Genomic DNA, 21,885 nt, shown 5'->3' with positions numbered 1-21,885 from the left:
TTTTTTTTTTTTTTTTTTTTTTTGTAAAGTCAGGGTCTTGCTAGGTAGTCCAGGTTGGCCTTGAACTCACCATGTAGCCCATATGGCCTTGAACTCCTGTTTAAGGCATGTTCCACCACACCCAGCTAAACTTGGAGTTTTAAAAAGAGTCTTTGTCCTTGAGTTTGTGTGATAATCCTGAAAAACTTTTGTCATTTGACCATAACTATTCATGATAATGTCTAGAAAGCGCCTAACTGATGTTCCTGTCTCTGGTCCTTCCCACTCTCATTCAGTCTCCTTGTTTTTATTCTTTCTAGTTTATTGGTGTTGAGTTGCCACTTATAAGGGTAAGGGTCTGCTGTGGGTAGAACACAGTCTCTGTCATCTGAATCCCAGACTTTTCACCTGTGGTCCAATGGCAGCATGTGCACTGAGCAGTTTTGAAGCCTCAGTTGCTTAAATGGGCACCATCACGTGTACTTTTATGGTTGGTGTGAGAAATAGATGCATCATGTGTGGAAATGCACTTATGCTTGGTTTAGCTCCTTTTATAAAATCAATGCTTAATAAAAGGTAGCTGTAAATATTGTTCAAGATGAGGATTTTCCAATCATTGTGTACCTTCTTGAGTTTATTTAAGCATTGTCACAGACATTAAAAAAATAAACTTGACTTGCATCAGGCTTCTTACCTCTATTTACTTTGGTTTCAAAGGAAATTATAAAAGCTTTCATAAATTTACACTGGAATTTGAACGCTGTTTGTGTTTCATGTTACTGTGTTTTAAACAGCAGTTAGGGGGTCAGAAGCGAGATGTCTGGGTTTAGGTGGCCCAGAGCAGCAGAGCTCCCCAGTACCCATTTAACTGGTTGTAGTCTACTTCCTGAAAAACTGGGTTGGCAATCTGAACAGCTAAGTTAGCTAATGATGGTTGTTGAAATGAATATTCTGGAATGCCATGAAATGGGCCTCTATTCCAATCTGGGTTGTGTTGTTGACAATTGAAGTTCTCCATTGCTTTTGAATTCTCAATCTTGAGTCTCAGTCTAATTGAAAAAACAAATGTATAAAGAGTGTATATAAAAAGTGTTTCCTCTGCTTCAGCATTTTTTCCAGAAAATTAGAAGAAAAAAATGACAACTCTAGAAACCACTCAACAGATATTGACATTTTGATGTTTTTTCTTCTAGACTTTCTTCTAAGCATAGATTTTTAAAAGATCATTTACGACTTGATCTTTTCACATAGTAACGTAGAGATGTTCACGTCTTATTGATTCTTTGTAAATACAGTTTTATTGTGTGTCTTCTTTATCTAATTTTATATGATTGCATATTTAGATTGTTTCTTATTGTTTACTACCATAAGTAATTCTACGATGAATAACTTTGTATATAAATCCCCATACCAACATTTTGAATTCTTCTTAGCCTGAATCCAGCAATGACATTACTGAGATGAATGTGAACGTGTTTATACTATACACATCAACTTGATATATATAATCTGTGCATAGGGGTTACATGAATTTAAATTCGTCCCAACATATTTCCTGGCTTGTAGGTGCTTGGCCAGTTCTTAAGAGAGTAAATATGAAGAGTGCCATTGTATAATAAGCTTGCCAGCCCCAGATATTCTTGTTAAAAAAATCTTACTCAAAAACTGAGAACTTATTTTAATTCATTATTGATGATTTAGAACTTTTCTTATGTTTGTGGTCGTATATGTGTTTCTTTAGGTGAACTGTTAATGAGCGTTAATGAGATTAAAGATGTTCTTGACACATTCAGCCCTTGGGCCCTGCTGAAGTTCCAGCCTTTAAACTACCATGCCGACCACTGCTTTGTTTTTAGTTGACCCTGGGTTGGCCATCGCAACACAGATGAACACTACTAGCACTTAACCCATTACAAAGGAACTTGTTAATTTTCTACCTTTTAAAGTGACTTATTTTTTAAACCATTTTAAAAGTAACATATTTATCTTAGAACATTTGAAAATACAGAGAAATGAAGAAGATAGTAAAACTTTACTCCCACACTACTAAAGTCAGTCACTGTTCACATTTTGTGCTTTTTCCTTCTTGAATTTAGACTACTTCTTTTACACAAGTTGACTTCCCTCTTTCCCATCAATATTATACCATAAACATTACCCTTTTTTAGTCCAAAAGCATATTATTTGTGCTCTTTATGTTGAATGTTGTCTGTGTTAATTGTTTTCTTTAACTTTTCCCTCCCAAGCTGAAAACAGAGTACAGAGTTCTTGGTTTAATGAGGTGTGAAAATCAACTCCCCTCCCCTCCCTTCTCTGCTAGGGGTCTGAAGACTTTGAGGCTGCTCTGACAGAGAAGGAAGCCCTTTTGGCTGAGCTGCACTCGGAAAACCTCACCAAGAGCTCAGAGAACCATAGACTGCAGAGGAACATTAAGAAGGTCACCCAGGAGCTGAGTGACTTGCAGCAGGAGAAGGAGAGACTGGAGAGGGACTTGGAGAAAGCCCATCGAGAGGGGAGCAAAGGAGCCCGCACCGTTCACGTGAGTGCTGCCTGCCTGGCCCTTCTGATGTGGCTGTTTCTGTTACAGGGAAGAAGCTATTCAGTGCTGAAAACAGAAAAGTGTGAAGAGATACTCAGTCATCATCTCCTTACATAGAAATGTCCAGTTTTAACTATTTGATGTTTTAGCCCCTTCCCCTGTCCCCTATATCAAGTTGAAAATATAGTCTTGCAGCCTATTTTTTTTTCAGTGTCCATTCTTTGGTGTGTTGGCTGTGTGTCATGAGTGTTCTTCAGAAATATGATTTTTTTGGGTCTGCATAATATTTCATCACTTGGCTACAATTTAACTTGGACCTTATTGTAGAGCATTTGGGTTATTTCACATTCTTTTTTGCCTTGTACAAATACTGCAGCAAACATTCTACATAAATATTTATCCACTGATTATTTCTGATAGGAATATAATTAACTGGGTCAAAGAGTGTGGCTATATCTTTAAAGCTATTTTATAGAGACACTCAAATTGTTCTGGAACAAAGATTGTGCCATATTTCTCTGTGATCTTTTTTTAAGACTGTACTCTATTTCAGCATTGGGTGTTAACATTTGAAAATTCTCTAAATTTGGAAGGCTTATTAAGATTCAGTTATAGCAAAACTTAAGTACTCAGCATCTTTTAATTTAATCCCTCCCACAGTCACATCTAGGTACATAGCCTTGGTGCAGTCAGGTTGCGTGGAGTCTTAAGTGATCACTAACACTCAGGTTAATTGAATTACTTGCTCCAGAGCCTGGGGCAGTCAGTCCATAGTAGGGAGCTCAAAAGAGGAGCCACGGGTACGGGTACCATGGTTTGTTCTCTGAGGCCTGCTGTTGGCAAGAATGCCAGGGTCACAGGTTGAAATCACACTGTAAACACTGAGAGAACTAAAGTACAAATGTTTGTGTATTTTAATAACATTTTAAACATTAAGAGATGAGTAATTGAAATTTAAAGCAATAAGATAATGTCAGGTGCAAGTAGACCGCCCTAACAAAACATCTCTTTTGGTTGCCACTATTACTCACCAGGTGCTCCTGCGCTCTGTCAAGAGGCTGTGCTGTTCTGTGTTCACCTACTCTATCATAGGCATCTTTCCTGTTGTGTAGGCTCCAGAAGACTTTTTGAATGGTGCAGAGTCTTTCATTGATAGCTTTCACACAGTTATTTAATACTTTCCTCCTTTGTTGGGTAGAGAATTTGACTGCTTAAATGATGGCATGATGAACATCTTTAGGCATAAAGGCATTTTCTCTTGAAATCTCTAGGCTAGATTCTCAGAATGAGATTACTGGGTAGTATAGGGCAAATATTTTCTATTAGTTAATTATGCCACCAGATAATTAGTCCACCGGATTGCCATCCGCAGTATTGAAGCACACCATTTTACTGAGGCTATCAGAAGACCTCATTCATAAAAGTTATTGAACACTAAATATATCTACTTAATAGGCTGATGGAAATGTCAGGTGTAATTTCTGAAGATTTCAGTTGATGAAATGTTACACATGACAATTTATAAAGCACTTTGTATTATTAGTCAGCTTTCTTGTCACTGAGATCCAATACCTGACACCCACAACTTAAAGTAACAGGTTTCTTTTGACTCACCATTTTGGGGGCTTCAATGTATGGTTGGCCGGCTTCAAGGCAGAGCAGAGATGCTCAGTGGAGAGGAAGTGGAGGAGGGAACAGTGCCACAGAGGAGCCAGTGATAGACCTAAAATAAAGGTCATGGCTCTGTGACCCATCCAGACACACTCCCAATCTCCTGAATGGATCCCAAGGCCAGTCAAGTTAATAGTTCACCCTAACTGCCATTTACTACGACGTCTAAAGCTAATTATTATTATATGAAAGAGATCCTTATATCAGGGAGACCTTCCAGAAGGAGGTGGCACTTAAGTTGAATGAAAAGGAGAGTGGAGTAGTGTGCCTTTGTAGATGAGGTGTAAACTTGGCTGGCAGATCCTTTGATAGAGTTGCAGTGTTTGTGGTCCATTCTTATACTCTTCACTGTTGGATAACAATTTTTTTTTTTTAGTTTAAAATGGATCCTTCTCCCACTGCCATCATAAACATTTTCATGTAGTAAAATTTGGACGGTGAGTGATGAGGCGTATAATTATGTATTCATATATAATATGCAATTTTTTTACCTCATAGCTTGATAAGCATTGGAAATCTCTGTGTGACATTACATCAAGTAGATATGCTGTGCTTTATTTATGTATCCCTCTGCTGTCAGGCACTGTTTGTTGGTTTCATAATTCATGCAGTCACATAAACCCTGGCACTTCTAAAAGAATTTTGGGCTGCTGTTGATGGAAAGATGTATCCTTGCATAACATAACCACATCTTCATAAGGAGGTTAAGATACTTGGCAAGGGATGGAAGGGTCCTGTGACAGTGAGAGGGAGGAACTGGCAGAGGACTCTATGGGTGGGACTTTGTTCGAGTAGCAGAAACCCAGCCTGACTAATTTTGGCAAAGGGGAAATTTATTGCTGTGTGTCACTGGAAGGGCTGATTCTATCTCCCTGAGAGCTGGCTGCCTTTTCTTATATCTGCTAAGTTTAGTTCCAAGCGGCTGGACCCCTCATAGCCAGCCCTGCTGGATCACATCTTCCAGTTTGTTGCAGAAGAGGAAGGAGGACTCATATTCCACTGCCCCTCCTGTCTTCCTGTCAGGATGGCCAGGTAGGGGAGGTACTGAGAGCCATCCTGCTTTGGCAGGAGTGTGTGTGCTTGTAAACGAGCACCATCATTGCCAGCCTCCTTGAGAGTCTTGTGCTTGGAGGGGTATGAGCAGGTGCTCAGAGGAAGCAGTATTTTGTTGCAGGGCCCTGGCCAGACCAAAACAATAGCTGTGCAGTCGAATTGCTCACCTCAGGGGAGCAGGCCTGGGATGCAGAGCTTCTGAGTAACTCATTGGGTCTGCCTTATACCTTAAGTTATTACTTGTTTCTGAAAGATGATTTGGGTAGTTTCCTACTTTTTACATGTATATTACAATCCAGTGGACTCTCAGCTTCTGGTTATAGTCTAATTTGGTTGTGACCATCTTGTGAGACTGTTTTACCCCAGATTGTGGGAGTACAGAGTCTGGGGAGATGGGCTGAGGCTGTGCTTTTGCTTCATGGTGCTAGGATGAATGCACAAGTGGAACCTTGCAAATCTGATCAGCTCTTTAATTAGCCAGAGTGCCTCCCACTCACCAGCTACTATTGTGGTTGTTTTGGGTTGAAGCAAATAGATAAAACCCTGCTCCTTCTAGTGGCCTCCCTTTCCCTGGCAAAGAAAAAGGATTCATTCACACATTCAGCAACACTGAACACTTTGTGCAGGCCCTCTGCTACGCCTGGGCAGAATTCCAAAACTAAGAGAGGAGCACACTACTGTAGGAGCACAGGGAAAGGAAGTGGCTTGTGGGCCATACATAGAAGGCTTCCAAGGACAGTGACTTTGGAACTGGTTGTTAAGTTCAAGTTGAAGGTTCACAGATAGGTGGGGCTAGGGACACAGGGTTGTACAGAATGTGAAAGGTCAGAGCTGGAAGAGACAGTGTTTGGAGAGGAGTTTGATGCTGAAATGAAAGCAGTAGCTGCTATGGATGTGGCAGATTAACCTGGGGAAGAATTGGCTTTTGGAAGGTCTGAGTTTGGGAACTTTGACTTGACTTTTAGGCTATTAGGCCTCTGTGGAGTGGGAACTAAGCAGAGGATTGACAGAGTCAGATTTACAGTTTAGAAAGACCAGTCTGCAGGATGTCAGGAGGCTGGATTGGTGAGCGGTGGCTGGGAGATGAGAAGATAAACCAAGGCCTTTCTTTGATGTGTAGCCAGGCTCTGAGCTCAGGGTAAAGAGGAGAGAAGAACCTGTTGCTTAGTAGTGGGGATGCTCAGGTTTGGCTCCTTGGGCTGGGCTTGGTGTTCATTAAAGCTTCACCAGTGAGGACTCACTGATAGTCAGCTTTGGATCCCTCTTGCTTATTTGAATTTTGCTGCATCCCACAGGCAGGAAAAATAAAACACTGATAAGAAAAATATCCAAAGCACACATCTTGTTCTCAACCCGCAGTGAGCTCAGTGCTCAACACCCTGTTTCTTGGACAATGAAAACTGCTGTTTGGAGAGAGAGAAATAAGGCAGGTATGATCCTTAGTGGTCTGAGATCACACCTTACAGCCTATAATGAGACTGCCCATTTTTCATGTGCAACCCACACACCTGTGTTTGGACACAGAGAATATTATTTCCATTTTACAAATAATCAGTCTCCCAGTCTAAATGGCTTGACCATATAACATGATAGTCCCAGGAAGTGAGTATATGGATCCACCGTGGCTGTGGATTCTAATTTCAGGACTTTGCCTAAGATACTGTGTTCTGACTATGGCACACCATCAGTAGTTACATTAAGGATATTGTGCTTTTTGGCAGAAAGGAAGATTTTTAAAAAAATACTTTCAGCTTTTCGACAGACCAGAACAATATGTTCTCAGGAAAACAACTTGAAAAATTCTGTATTTGAAGCTTTAAAAATTGTAATCTGTTCTTTTTTGTGTTTCAGAAACATTTGTGGAGGTTTATAAAAAGTCATAAGCTTAAATGAGATTTAAAATAAAGACAAAGGCTTGGGGTCAAGGAAAACAAGGGTGACTAGTAAAATAGAATCACAGAGCGACTCTGTAAAAAAGCTCTTTGCTGTACTGAAAAGGACTTAAAATTCAGCTGGTGGCTCCTGGCAGCGAGAGTAAAAAGGGAAATTCATTTCCAAGGTCTCCTGTGTCTGTAAGATGAACATGGTAAGATAAAAGGCAGCTTTTGCTGGCCCTGTGGCCTGAGGGAAGAATCAAGGTGGTCTTTATAAAGAGAACTGAGCAGTGTACGGAGTCTTCGACAATGCCCTATTCAGTCGGAGCAGCTCTGCACAGGGCCAGATCAATGCCGTCCAAGTTGGTGAGCTTGTAAGTATTCAGATTTTCAGTCCCTGGGATTCTGTCTAGCCGGTTCCCATTCTCTTTTCTTGGACAAGAGCTTCAAAGACAGCTGGAAATACTGCATGCAGCCTGATTTACAGATGAGCCCTGATTTAAAGTCTGCACGGAAGCCTCATAGCAGTCAGTCTGCTTTCTGTGGCATTCTCCGAATTCTCATGATAAGCCAAGTCGTTTTCTTTTGGATATGATCAAACCATCCTTTGCTCTTGCCAGAAACCTTTCCTGCCAGTCTCATTGTGCCAGTTAGTTCTTCAGCATCTCTTGGGGGAAACAGTGCCTTTGCTTCAGACTCAGCTTGGATCCGAGGTAAATGGATGCACCAGGTCTGATGATGTGCAGACATGAATGCGGCCCGGAGGGTCCATTCGTCCTGTTTGTTTTCATTGCCTGAGATTGCAGTGACCTTGTGTCAGTTAACTCCGTATGTGTTGTGAATTACAGTTCCTTTATTTATTCAACACACATTTATGGAGTACTCGTGATGGTACAGGCACTGTTGTTAGGCTCTGGTAAACACAAGCTTTTATTTTTACTTTGGGAATCTTGTTTATAATGAGAAAAGTCAGAAAGAGAGTCATGGATGGTCTCTGTGTAACACAAGGAGGTGTGTTGTACCTCCTTGCCGCCAGAGGGCCCCATATCCCTTTAATGAAATTCAGGAGGCCTTTGCAAGAAACAAATAAACCAGTATTCTCTATTCAGTGTCCTGACTGGTGTTTCAAGAGTTTGAACCTCTGCAGTCTACAACAGGGATGCACTTTGGATTCTCCCTTCCCTGCTCTCATCTCTGACTTTGATGCATTGTTTGGCCTAGAGACTTAACACCTTTTAGCCTGTGCTTTTCACGTGTGTGCCTGGAAGAGAATGGTGAAGGGTGAGAGAGAGAGGGAGTGATATTTATTTTAGACTTGCCACCCTTGGCTCAGGTGCTTTGTATTTTGCCCAGATTGAGTGGGGAAGAGGAGTGAGTCAACTGTCCTTTTGTCCTTCTGTATAGTAGCCGATATAGCTGTTAGACCCTAGCTAAGCTGGTGGATCTCAAACTGTCTTGTAATCTCATCTGTTATGGGACCACCTGCCACCCAGTACCTTGACAAGTGTGTGTTTCAGTACCTGGGCACTTAGCTCTGTGGGGTGTACTTGCTGGCTAAAGCCCAAAAATCTAATTAAAATTGTACTCATCACCCAGTGCAATAATCCTGTGTGCTTTCATAGGAGTGGATTTAACTTCAGGCTAGTTGAGCCTGAACCCCTTTAGTTTTCAGTCACTCTTTGATGGATAACTCCAAATGAGATTGGGACAGCATTTAGTACATCCTGTAATCGAAACATGGCCTTTGGAGACATTGTTTTGGGCTGCTAGGTTAGAGGTAAGGTTAGAGCTAAGACCATGGACCTGAAGTGGCATGATTTTACCAAGCTCACAATCTCTTATTTTGCTTTTTTAAAAATGAGCTGTAAAGACTTTGAGTTGGTATCCTCACTGAATAATGTGCAGTTTAAGTGAACTGTATTAGGAGAAGTTCTGTCTTTGTAAATTCCACTGTCTTGTCAGGGAGCTGGAACACAGAGACACTGGTCATGCTGGCTTTGAGTCCTGGCTCTGTCACTTTGCACCTGTTGAACTGTGAACTAGCTCTGAACTGCGGTATCCATTTCTTATCAGCAAACAGGGACTGGTTGCAAGGGTAATTATGGGGTAGGCAACAGCACTTAGCATCATACCTGGACCGTCTTAAATGATCAATAAATAGAGAAATGTGGCAATGTTAATAGTGTCTTTAGAATAATGGGAACCAGTGCTCGACTTGAGTTGGAATTGTGGCTTCACCTAGAGATGCTTAACCTCTAAGCCAACTACTTAACTTCCTGAAAGGAATATTTGTTTACTCCTTTCCAAGATGGGGTTGATTATATCTTATAATAGCTCCAAATGAATAATACAGTTGAATGTGAGAGAAAGTGCCTACTGTTATCCTGGCACAGAGAAGTAGGTACTCAGTGTGGTCAGATTTCTTCTGTTCTGGATTTTAATTGTGTGTCAGGTGCTGGCTCAGGACTTTAAATGACAAATGACTGCCCACTAGAGTCCACTGGCCACTGCTGACTAATAATGTGGTCTGCCCCTCTCCCAATCAAGTCACCAAAGCTGTACATTTCTTCCTTGATCAACACTAACCTCTGCTCCGAAGAAAGCACTTGTCTGTTCCTCTTCAGCTGATTGATCCCTTCAGAAGGGGGTTAAAATGCTCTTAGACTGAGAGACTGTGGAGTGTCTCAGTGGCTCTTGCATGAGGCTGCTGTTAAAGCTGCTCTAAAAGGCTGTCCCCATTACTTTCCCCATGGAATTGCTGTAATCTCTATGGGGCACAAATAGGGAGCCTTTTCCCCATTGCTCCTTATTTTATCATTTCTTGCCAGGCTCTGTCCTGGGCACCAGGAGTGCTAGACTGAATCAAATCAGTTTCTGAAAGCATCTGGAGGAGAAATGTAATTGAAATGCAGACAAAGAGCTAATTAAAATATAGCATGATAGGTGCTGGTGGACCAGATAGTTTGGGAGGACAGAGAGTGGAGCTGTGCTCCGAGACCAGAGGGGAGGGATGGCTTCACAGCAGAGGAGGATTTGAGCTGAGCCTTGAAGGAATAATAACAGTTTGCCCAGGGTATGGGAAGAGGAAATGCGTTCCTGATAGAGAGAAGGCCCAGCCAAGGCTGGCAGGCAGGCAGATGTGTTCCTCAACATCCTTTGGCAGGGTTTACTGAAGTGTAGTGCCCTGTTGCTGCCTGACCCAGCTGGGCTTTGATGCCTGCTTAACTGAGCTCAGATCGCTTTGTCCATTCTTCTCAGAGTTCCCGTGAAGTCTGCATCAAGCCCCCTGCGCAGAACTTCGGCTGTCTTCACAGTCGGCACCACAGTCAGAGGAGCACAGTTGCTAGCTGCCTCATTCCAGTAGCAGCGGCTGCTTTTTAAAGGCATGTGAAGCCTTTGTTCAGATGCACTCTTACGGAGAGAGAACATGGAAGTGGGGCTACATAGGGCGAAGTGGGGAGTCCAGGCCGGCACTGCCCCCAGCCCCACGGCCCGCCTCTGCCACCGTGCAGGAGTGATGAGGCAGCACAGAATGTGTCTTGAGCACCACATCTCCTACTGATTCTGGAAATTCTCCTCACATCACTGAGTGCCCGCACTTCATTAAGATTTTGGAGAAATTTTCTGTGTATATTTAAAGGTAACAACTGAGCGCTTTGACAAGCTTTCTCACAGTGAAACCTGATAAGGTAGAAATTTGATGGATGAGAACCTTTTCGTTCTCCATCTGGCCAGAGATAAAAACACTGGCTGGCTCAAGAAAGAAGTAGGAGGACCTGGCTTTTCATTTCTAATATGATTCTAAGATTTTAGGGATATTTCAGTTTTCAAATAATCTGCTTTTTAGAACCAGCCTGTCTCCTCTAAGAGAGCTCTCATATGCAAAGGCGCTCTCAGCTCAGTGTGGGCCCAGAGTGCCCCTCTGAATCTTAAAGAGAACTGGGCCTTCAGTGCAGAAATTCAGGCAGTCAGTCAATGTCATCCTGCAGATCTTGCCATGCAGTGCTCACTGTAAAGCAAGGTGGTCATCTCCTGTAGCTTAGCAGTTTTCAAACTTTCTCTTGAAACCCTTTGTTTATAATAGCAAATAAAACAGGTATATCCAGGAGAGCTCTGTAGATTCTTATGGAGGTGGCTGTTTGCATTAAAACTAAATGCACATTTCTTTACTCTCCCTAGGAACATGTAGTTAGATGATTATTAGTCAGCTGGTTTGGGTTTTACTAATTTTAGGGCTTCTTGGGCTCAGTTTGAAAATCACTCATGTGATAAAAAGAATACAAATATAGCGCCTGCCTGGCAAGTGCAAGGCCCTGAGTTCCCAGTACCAAAAAGACAGAAAGAAAAAATGCAGATAGTCTAGGCTTTATTTGTATTTGATCAATCCATTTCTCTTATACTTATTGCTTATACTACTAGTTGTACAAATTAGTGGAATTTATTGAGAGATTTCCATACGTGCATATTTCATGCATTGATCATGTCCATCCATTTTTCTTCTGCCCATCCTCATCCTCTTTCCATTCCCTAATAATTCTACCTTCTAGTTGACCTTTGTTGTTGTTTGTACATGTGAGAAGAACATGTAATATGTGTCTTTCTGTGGTTGGCTTATTTTGCTTAATAAGATGATCTCTAGTTCCATCTATTTGTCTGCAAATTATAGGATTTCATTCTACTTCATGGTTGAATAATACTACATTTTGTATATGTACCACATTTTATACATTCATTTTTTGGTGGGGGAGGTACTGGGAATTAAAACTCGGGACCTTGCACTTGCGAGGCAGGCGGCAGAACCTCTGAGTTAAATCCCTGGCCCTATACATTCATCTTTTAATGGGCACTTAGGCTAATTCCATTTCTTAGCTGCTCTGAATGGTACTGTGATAAATGGGCATATGGAGATATCTCTTGTATATGCTGACTTTATTCCCTTTGATATATACTTGGAGTATATATCATATATACTGGATCATATGTTCTATTTTTAATTTCTTAAGTTCTATTTTTAGTTTTTAAAAACCTTTTTAGTTTTTTTTTTTTTTTAATGGTACCAGGGATTGAATTTGGGCCCTTGCGCTTGTGAGGCAGGCACCGGCACTACTGAGCTAAATCCCTAGCCCTAGTTTTAAGTTTTTTTAAATGAAAATTCATATTGTTTTCCGTAGTAGCTATATTAATTTACATTCCTGCCAATAAAGGTTACTTTTTCCTCACATCCTTGACAGCATTTGTTATTTTTTTGTGTTTTGATGGTAGCTTTTCTCACTGGGAAAAGATGGAATTTCACTGTAGTTTTGATTTTTTTCCTGATGGCCAGTGACAGAATATTTTCCATATATTTCTTGTCCATTTGTATTTCTTCTTTTGAGAAATGTCTGTTCCAACTGTTTGTCTATTTTTAAATTGGATCACTTGCTTTTTGTTGTTGACTTTTAGTTCTTTATTCTAAATACTAACCCTCTGTTAGAGGAATAGGTGGCAAACATTCGCCTCATCGTGCAGGTTGTCTCTTCCCTCTGTTGATTGTTTGCTTTGCTGTGCAAAAGCTTTTTAGTTTGATGTAATCTCATTTGTCAGGTTTTGCTTTTGTTTTCTGTTTTTGTAGTGCTGTCTAGAAAATCATTGCCTGTACTGATGTCTTGAAGTGCTTTCCTTCTGTTTTCCTCTAGTAGTTTAAGAGTTTCAGGTCTTACATTAAAGTCTTTGATCCATTTTTTTTTTTTTTGGTACAGAGCAAGAGATAGGAATCAGACTTCAGTCTGCTGTGTTGGATATCCAGTTTTCCCAGCACCATTTGTTAAAGAGGCTGTTCTTTTTCCAGTGTATGTTTTTGGCCCCTTTGTTGAGATTCAGTTGGCTGTAGATGTGTAGATTTATTTCTGGGTTCTTCATTCTGTTCCATTGGTCATATGTCTGTTTTTTATGCTAGTACCATGCTGTTTTTGTTATGATGGTTTTTTAGTATGTCTTGAGATCAAGTATTGTGATACTTCAACTTTGCTCTTTTTGTTTAAGATTGCTTTGGCTATTTGGGGTCTCTCATGCTTCTATATGAATTTTAGGATCACTTTCTCTGGTTCTGTGAAGAATATTGTATTTAGATGGCAGTTGCACTGAATCTGTAGATCACTTTGAGTAGTATGGACTTTTTTTTTAGTAGTACACATTTGCAGTACATAGTGATTACATTCCTTGTGGGGAGCTGGTGTATGTTCCTAACACATCTTAATTTTCATTCCCTTTCCCTCTTCTTTCTCTCCCTCCTTCCATCTCTAAATCCCCTTCCTATATGCAAAAGATCTATCTCTCTGTTTCCTATTATATTCTGCTCTTTAAATTATTTATACTTTGGGTTTCTCACATAAAAGAAACCATAAGATGTTTAAGTTTGTGTGTTTGATTTATTTCATTTAACATTATGGCCGTAAGAGAAATCTGTTTTCCCACAAATGACTCAAATTTATCCTTTTTAATGGCAGAGTAGTACTCTGTTATGTATAAATACCACATTTTCTTTATCTTTTATCTGTGAATGGACATAGGTCATTTCCAAGATTTAGCTATTATGAATTGTACTGCTATAGACATGGTGTGTACATGCTTGTAATTTTAGTCCTTGGGAGACTGAGACAGAAGGATCACCATAAATTCAAGGCCAGCCTGGGCTACCTAGTGGGTTCAGGGTCAACCTGAACTACATGGTGAGACCCTGACACATAAAAACTAGAACAAAAACAAAACAAGTGAAAAAGTACAACTAGGGGCCAAAAACATACACTAGAGGAAAGATAGCCTTTTTAGCAAATGGTGTTGGGAAAACTGGCTATACACATAAAGTAGATTCATGTATACTCATTATATACTAAAATAAAATCAAAATGAATCAAGACCTAAATACTAAAACAGAAAACAGTCTGCTGGAAGATAAAATAGATGAGACTCTTGAAGATGAAGACATAGGTATTACTTTCTGAACCCCATTTGCACAGAAAATAATGTTCAACAAATGGGATTATATAAAATTAAAAACCTCCTGCGCAACAGTGGAAACAACCAATAGAGCAAAGATACAATTTACAGAATGGGAAAAAAAAAATTGCCAGCGATTCTCTGGACAGAAGATTAATATCTAGAATATATAAGGAACTCAAAAATATTAGACCCCCAAAATGAAAAATGTGCAATTGAAATGAATGGAGACTTCTGGACATTTTTTTTTTTGTACTGGGAATCAAACTCAAGATCTTGCACTTGGAAGCAGGTGGTGGAACCACTGAGCTAAACTTCTGGCCCACTTCTAAACATTTGAACAGTATTATTACTTTCAGTCTGTGAAATGGGAAGAACTTCCCTCTTTTGAGTATCTTCTTCAGTTTCTTTCTTCAGTACTTTCTTAATTTATATTGTAATTTGCTTCATTAGGAAGCAAATGTGCTTATTCCTGGTTTTTTAAATTTATTTTTTCTGGCTATTGTAAATGGGATTGCTTTTATGATTTCTTTCTTAGCAAATTCATTTTTGGTGTATAGAAAAGCTACTTTTTTTGTATGTTGTACATCCTGCTTCTTTACTGAATTTGTTTAATTACTTCTGATAGTCTTTGGTGGCATCTTTAAGTTTTTCTATGTGGAATCATATTTAAACAGATCATTGAGGGCCGGGGATTTAGCTCAGCGGTTTGGTGGCCTACCTTGCAAGTGCAAGGACCTGAGTTCAATCCCCGGTACCAAAAAAAAAAAAACCAAACAGATCATTTGATTTCTTCCTTTTCTATTTGTATGCTTTTTATTTCTTTCTCTTGCCTAATTGTCTTGACTAAAATTTCTGTTATGATGAGAATGTTTTCTGCACGTCTCTTTGGGGTTCATAAGCCTCCTGTATCTGATATCCATGTCTTTCCTAAGATTAGGGATGTTTTCTGCTTTTATTGTATAGGTTTTCTGTACCCTTAACTTTTCTTTTCCTTCTGATATGCTGATGATGTAGATGTTTGATCTTTTAATGATATATGGCAAAGATCTTATATGCTGTCTTCATTCTTTATTTCTGCCTGAATGATATTTCAAAAGACCAGCTTTCAGGCTCCCATATTCCTTCTGCTTTATTTAGTATAATGTTCAGGCTTTCAACTAATTTCTTATTTGGCTTATTGAGTTCTTTGTTTCCAAGATTTCTGAGTAATTCTTTTTAAAAATCTTTATCTCTTTGCTTAATTTCTCATTCATATCCTGCACTATCTTCTTAATTTCATTTAACTGTTTAGCTATATTCTCTTGGATCTCATTGAGCTTTTTAAAAAATCATTCTTTTGAATTATTTAACAGGCATTTTTCATTCACTTCAGTAACTTTGAAATATTTTATGAGAGCTATGCCTTAGTACAGTGGTGGTGAACCTATGGATCACATGTTACTGTTTTTCTTTTAAGACAAAAGATATTAATATATGTTGTTTTTTCTAAACTAAAACCTCAATATTTTCAAGTTTAATTGCAGTGTTGGCACTTTGTGATGATAAGTGGATGTCTTAGTTACTTTTCTCATTGCTGAGACAAAATACCCAACCCTAAAAGTTAAGAAAGAGAGTTTATTTTGGCTCACAGTTTGTAGAGGTTTCAGCCCATAATTGACTGGCTCCAAGGCAGGGTGTTATGGCAGAAAGGCATCACAGAGAAGAAACAGTTCATGGTGTGGAAGGCAGGAAGCAGCAAAAGCAGCAAGCATCAAGCAACCACAGCAGCCCTCCTTTTGCTCTTGTATTCTATCCAGGCTACCCATTCTTTGGATGGGCAGCACTCATACCCAAGGTGGGCCTTCCTATTATCCCCTCCCAGAACTATGCCAAACCATTCAGTGGAGTAACTTAGTAACTATACATCCTTGATTCTAGCATCACACACTGAGTGCCAGGTCACAGACTCTAGATGCAGCCACCTCTGAAAAGTCCCACTTATGCATCCATGAGGCTTTGGGGGGACATCTAGACACAATCATAGCAGTGGGTTTTGGGTTGCAGTTTGGGCACTTGGTCTCATTCACCATCACTGCTTTATGAGGTTAGGCAGGGTTTTGAAGCCTGATTCTGCCACTTTTTACCTGATACTTTGGTTAAATTGCTTGATTTCTTTTGTCTTTGTTTTCTGATTAGTACAGCAGACATAATCAGAACATTTGCCTCTTATGGTTGTTGTGTGAGTTGAATGAGGTCATAGGTAAAGTGCACTTCACTCCTTAATGCTGTGGGTTTGTGGACAGAACTAGTGTATTGTATGGAAAGATGATTGCTGAGGGCCAGAGTAATCAGGGAGGGCTTTGTGGAAGAGGCAGCACCTGGTTGGACCTTGAGAGCTAGTAGGATATCTTTAGGTAATTGGGAGGAATTTTGTGACATTTTTATAGGTGGACAGAGCTTGGTAGATGCAAGTAGAGAGCCTGAGAAGTGTGTGAATGAAGTGGTTGAGTGAGGGGGACTGGTTGGAAGTGAGGCTAAAAGGTAAGTGGGAGCCCACAGGTAGCACTTTTGAGTGGACTGCATGCTATGAGAGCTTTGTTCTGCAGTTAAGTTGGAATTACTAAAGGATTCTGCACAGAGGCATAATGAGAAGGGTTTGTGTGTGTTTTAATGGAGAGAATCCAGAGATAGACCAGTTAGGAAGCTGCAGCCATTGCCCAAGTGAGAGCTGAGTTCTGAAGGCCTTGGCAGTGGTGTGCAGGCTGAGTACTGGGGAGAGATACTCTGAAGGGGGAGGGGTTACTTATATTAATTGGAGGACAGTATATTTATGGGGCCATCCTTTTTAATGGTGGTTGCTATTCTTTAAGTCAAGAACCTGAGTTTCAGATTTCTTTGTTTTCTTGCTTCAGACCTACAAGCCCTGGCCCTTGTAGGGCAGGATAACTTCATTAGTTAGTCTTCTCTGTCCATATCTGCTCTCCTTGAGTAAGAGGACTTGGCAGCTCCATTAGGTTGCTTATACCCCCTCTCAAAAACAAAACAAAACAAAACAAAACTCCACTAAAATAACTGTAATGACAAAAACCCCAAACCCTAAATTTTATAGAATGTTCCACTTTGGACTTAAAATTGTGACAGAACTGTGCTTTAATTCTTACTCTGCTATTGTGTGTGTGTGTGTGTGTGTGTGTGTGTGTGTGTGTTCTTTTTTGTCACCAGGAATCAAACTCAGGACCTTGCTCTTGCCAGGCAGGTGTGGTGCCACTGAGTTAAATCCCTGGACCTCTGCTATTGTTTTCTAAGTACCTGTGTTTTGGGAATTCTGGGGTGGCAAGAGTGGTAAACTGGGCAGGATTGGGCACTCTTGGCTTGAAGAACTCTAAATCTTGGCCATTCATCTCTCTTGTGCTCTATACCTTGAGGCCTGGGTTTCCTATTGTCTGGGAAGCTGGTGGTAAGGCTGTGGCCCTGGAGGAAACCTGTGAGTGGGGTCAGCCTGGGACATGTCTGTGGGGAGAGAGGAAGGTGTGACAGCATCATTTGCTCTGCCTCAGGCTCTTCTGGGCACCCATCCTGCATTCTCTCACTTAACCCTCTAGGACCCATGGAGCCCATGTTACCATCTCCCTTTATCGAAAAGGAAGCATTCATAGAGGTTTCTATTACCTATGGGCACACACCTAATCAGCAGTAGAGACAGTATTCAAGGTGAGGTCTGTGTGTTTTCATAGCACAGGGATATTGAAGTAGGTTTAGGGAAGCCACCCAAGATTATCAATTTTCAGTTCTGATTATTTTGCTCAGGCAAGACATGCCATCTTCATGCCTCCCCAGAACATTTATTATGACTCCACTGGTTGCAAGAACATGAACCAATCAGCTGTCTTTGTGTTGCCATGGCAGCTGCTCCTCCTCAAGGCCATCTCAGCATTCACTTCCTCTCATACCTGTGGTTTCTTTGCTTTAAGCTTTCTTGCACTGGTATTTATACAAAGTGTGCAAGATCCTTGGTCCCTCCCCATTCATTGGGAAGAAGGACTCTGTCTTCATCAGCCCAAGTCCTTGAAAAATGATGGGATTAGCTTGAGATACAGGAATTACTGAGGAGTGAGTCATGCCACAGAGTGATTTTGTATTTTTTTTGGTTTTTAACAGTAGTGCGGTTGGGTGCAAAGAATGCAGAATTTGGGGTCACACTGAGTTGGTGTTAAATTTCACCACTAGAAGTTACTTGTAAAACTGCCAAAATCTTTCAGTCTCTTTGAGCCTTAGTTTCCTTTATGTGAAAACAGCAACTTGATAATACCCTGTAGGAATTATTACACTTAGAGATATTTCATGTAAAAATGCCTTGACCTGTGCTTGGCTTGTAATAGGTTTCTGTTACTAAGGATTATAGTAAGAGAAGTGGTTTAAATTATTAAGTGTTTTGACTTTCCTGAAGATACTGATGAAGCTTTGTGTCTTCTACCTACAAAGATTATACATTTGCAAATTTGCATAGGGTCACAATGAGGGTACCTCAGGTCTGAGCCCTTTATCTTGGGGAAGGGCAAAACTGCAAGTCCTTTGTGGAATTTGGAAACAGGAAGTTCTCATGTTAATTCTTTCAGTTTTGGGGAACATGTGGGAAAAATGTGGCACAACATTAATAGCCATTATAACTTAGAACATTTAAGAAGTTTTTAAAAATGTTAAAGCAAACAAAAAGACGAATGGAATAAATCACTACTGAGCACATACACTTACTAGAACTTGACCTAGGAATCAAAATATGGGTCTGACAGGTGTTTGTATAAGGGAAGGAACTCAGTATAGGACCTGCATTTGCTGTGCACATGAATAGTGTAAACTTTTACATGCATGATACATGAATATTTAAAAATTAACAAGGGTAATGCCTGATTTGAAAATATACTTCAAAGTTATAGTAATCAAAATATCATGGTATTAGTACTATTGTCTCTTCAATAAAAATGAGCTCAAAGATGGAAATCTAAGACCTAAAAGTATAAAAAAATCTACTAGAAGAAAAGGGGAAATCTCACGTTTGTCTATGCAGTGATTTTTTTGGGGGGCTTTGTATGCTCTTAGAAGTATAGGGAACAAAAGTAAAAAGACAAATGGGTTGCATCAACCTAAAAAACTTCTGTACAGCAAAGGAAACAGTTTAACAGAATGGAAAGGCAACCTGCAGACTAGGAGAAAATATTTACAAACCATAGATTTCATAAGGGGTTAACATATAGCCAGAATATATAAGGAACTACATAGCAAGAAAAAAAAAACATTTAAAAATGGGTGAAAGACTTGAGTAGACATTTCTCAAATGAAGATGTGCAAATAGCCAACTGGTTTAAGAAAAAATGCTCAATATCATTAATTATGATGGAAATGTAAATTAAAATCAGTGGCATTACAACACAGCTATTGGAATGGGTATTAATAAAAAGATCAAAGGTAAGAAATATTAGGGAGGATGCTGAGAAGAGGAACTCCTCCTGTATACTGTTGGTGGGAATGTAAATTAGCACAGTCATTATAGAAATGGTATGGGAGTTCCTAAAAGACTAAAAATAAAATTATCATATGATCCAGTAATCTCACTTCTGAGTATGCATCCAAAAGCATTGAAAGCAATGCATTGAAGAGACATCTCCACTTCTGTGCTCATTGCAGCATTACTTATAACCAAGGGATGAAAAAAGGCAATGTCCATCAATAGATGAATGGATAAGGAAAATGTAGTATTATATATACAGTGAAATACTATTCAACCATTAAAAAGCATGAAATCCTTTCATTTGTTACACTACGCATGAACCTGGAATGTAAGAGTTGAACCTGTAAAAATAAGAGTGTAGAATAGTGATTACTAGAGACTGCAGGCTATGAGGGAGTTGGGAGAAGAGGAGGGGATGTTGACCAAATGGTACAAAGTTTCAACTGAACAGGATGAATAAGTTTTCCAAATCTGTTGCACAGTATGTTGAGCATAAAAATTAGATATTTCAAAATTCCTGAAAGAACAAATTTTAAATGTCACAGGAAAACATTTGAGTATGTTATTTGATCATTCCATAATGTTTACATATATGAAAACATCACATTTTATTTAACCCATAGTTACATAATTATTATTTGCCAATTAAAATAACTTAAAAACAGTATTCACAATTAAAAAGAAGGCATGATCTTTCTAGGATGACATGCAAATTTATTGTGCCTTTAAATAGATAATGATGAATTTAAGATCATGTAGATGTTCCTCATAGTAATTTTTTCAAAAGGAGGTTTCTAAAAATGAGTTTCAGATGGGACCAGTAAAGGGGTTTGAGATTGTTGCACTAAGAATGACTCAAAAGAAATCCAAACCTATGCCATAGTATAACAGTGAACTGAGAGGCTTTGGAATTAGGGTTCTGGAAGGAGGCAGATGCTGCTCTTTAGTGACTCTGAGGAGGGTAAATTACTCTCAGCCTCTTTCCTCATTCATAAAATGAATGGGATGGGGTGGTGGGGGTTGTTGCCCAGGTGGTAGAGTGGCTATCTAGTGCATGTATGGCCCTAGAGCTTAGAGTGCATCCCTGCAAGTGTGTGTATGAGAAAGAGAGAGAGAGAGAGAGAGAGAGGGGAAGAGAGGGAGGGGCAGGCAGGCAGAGAGAGAGAGAGAGAGAGACAGAGAGAGAGAGAGAGAGAGAGCGAGAAAGCGTGCATACTATTGTTCTCATCCTAACACATATCTTGTATTTGTCAGTTTTGCATCAATGTGAGAAAATACCTGATGCAAGAAACTTTAAAGAGGAAAAATTTATTTTGGCTCATGGCTTCAGTCCATGGCATTTAATGCTGTTGCTTCTGGGCCTGTGGTGAGGCAGATCATCACAGTATAGAGCATGTGGTAGGGCAGAGTGGCTTACATCATGGCAGATGAAGTGGGGAGAAGAGAGGAAGAGAGAGAGGGAATGGCGGGGAGGGAGAGGTATTGATTGATTCTACCCACCTATTCATTCATTTATCCAGTAGCTATTTAATGCTGTTTATTATTTTTTTTCTTCTCAGTACTAGGGAGTGGAACAAGGAGCCTTTGTAGTAAGCTATATCTTCAGCCCATTAAAATATTTTTTTGAATCAAGGTTTCACTGAGTTGCCTAGGCTGGGTTCAAAACTGTGATCCTCCTGCCTCAGCCTCTTAATAATTTTATATTTCACATTATTAGTCAAGGATCTCGGCAGGGCTCAGCTGGGTGGTTTTCAGCTCTGCATGACTCAGGGCACTCATGGTATTCAGCGAGTAGTGGGCTGGTCTGGAGGATATGACTCACTTTCATGTCTGGTACCCTGTTGGAGATGGCTGGAAAGTAAAGCACCATGCATCTCGTAAACTGGAGTACCTGTTTGTGGCCTCCCCAGCATAGAAGCATTAGGGTAGTCATACCTATTAGATGTAGGAGTCACAAGGCTCTGCGAGTATTCTAAGAGACAGTGCTTGGGAAGTGCTAGTATTCTAAAGCATGGACCCAAAAACTGGCACAGTGTAATCTTTGCTATATTTTTTTGGTTGCAACATATCACTGTGTTGCTAAGATTCAGTAGACCTCCTCAGAGGAAAACCAAGAATTTATGGCTATCTCTAATCTGCTATGATGGTCCTACATGTACCGGGCGTGGTGGCATACTCCTGTAATCACAGGACTCGGGAGGCTGAGGCAGGAGGATTGCTGTGAGTTCAGGACCAGCCTGGGCTACATAGTGAGTTCCAGGTCAGCCTCAACTACATAGTGAGACCCTAGCTCAAAAAAAAAAAAA

At 40.1% G+C, this 21,885-nt stretch overlaps 1 protein-coding gene across 7 annotated transcripts in view; it reads left to right on the top strand.

Annotated features, from left to right (window-relative positions):
• Nucleotides 1–21,885, top strand: part of Cdk5rap2 (CDK5 regulatory subunit associated protein 2) — a 190,945-nt gene that overhangs the window by 59,043 nt on the left and 110,017 nt on the right. For all 7 annotated transcript variants that reach the window (XM_010602920.3, XM_010602923.3, XM_010602919.3 and 4 more), the window contains exon 12: nt 2,300–2,518. In XM_010602920.3, the coding sequence (XP_010601222.1) occupies nt 2,300–2,518 (219 nt within the window). The remainder of the gene's footprint in view (nt 1–2,299; nt 2,519–21,885) is intronic.

The sequence above is a fragment of the Fukomys damarensis genome, unplaced genomic scaffold (genome assembly GCF_012274545.1).
Source record: "Fukomys damarensis isolate Sample0158 unplaced genomic scaffold, DMR_v1.0_HiC HiC_scaffold_36, whole genome shotgun sequence".
NCBI classification, from domain to species: Eukaryota; Metazoa; Chordata; class Mammalia; order Rodentia; family Bathyergidae; genus Fukomys; species Fukomys damarensis.
Note: the sequence above shows the minus strand (reverse complement) of the source record. Positions and strands in the feature narration are given on the sequence as shown.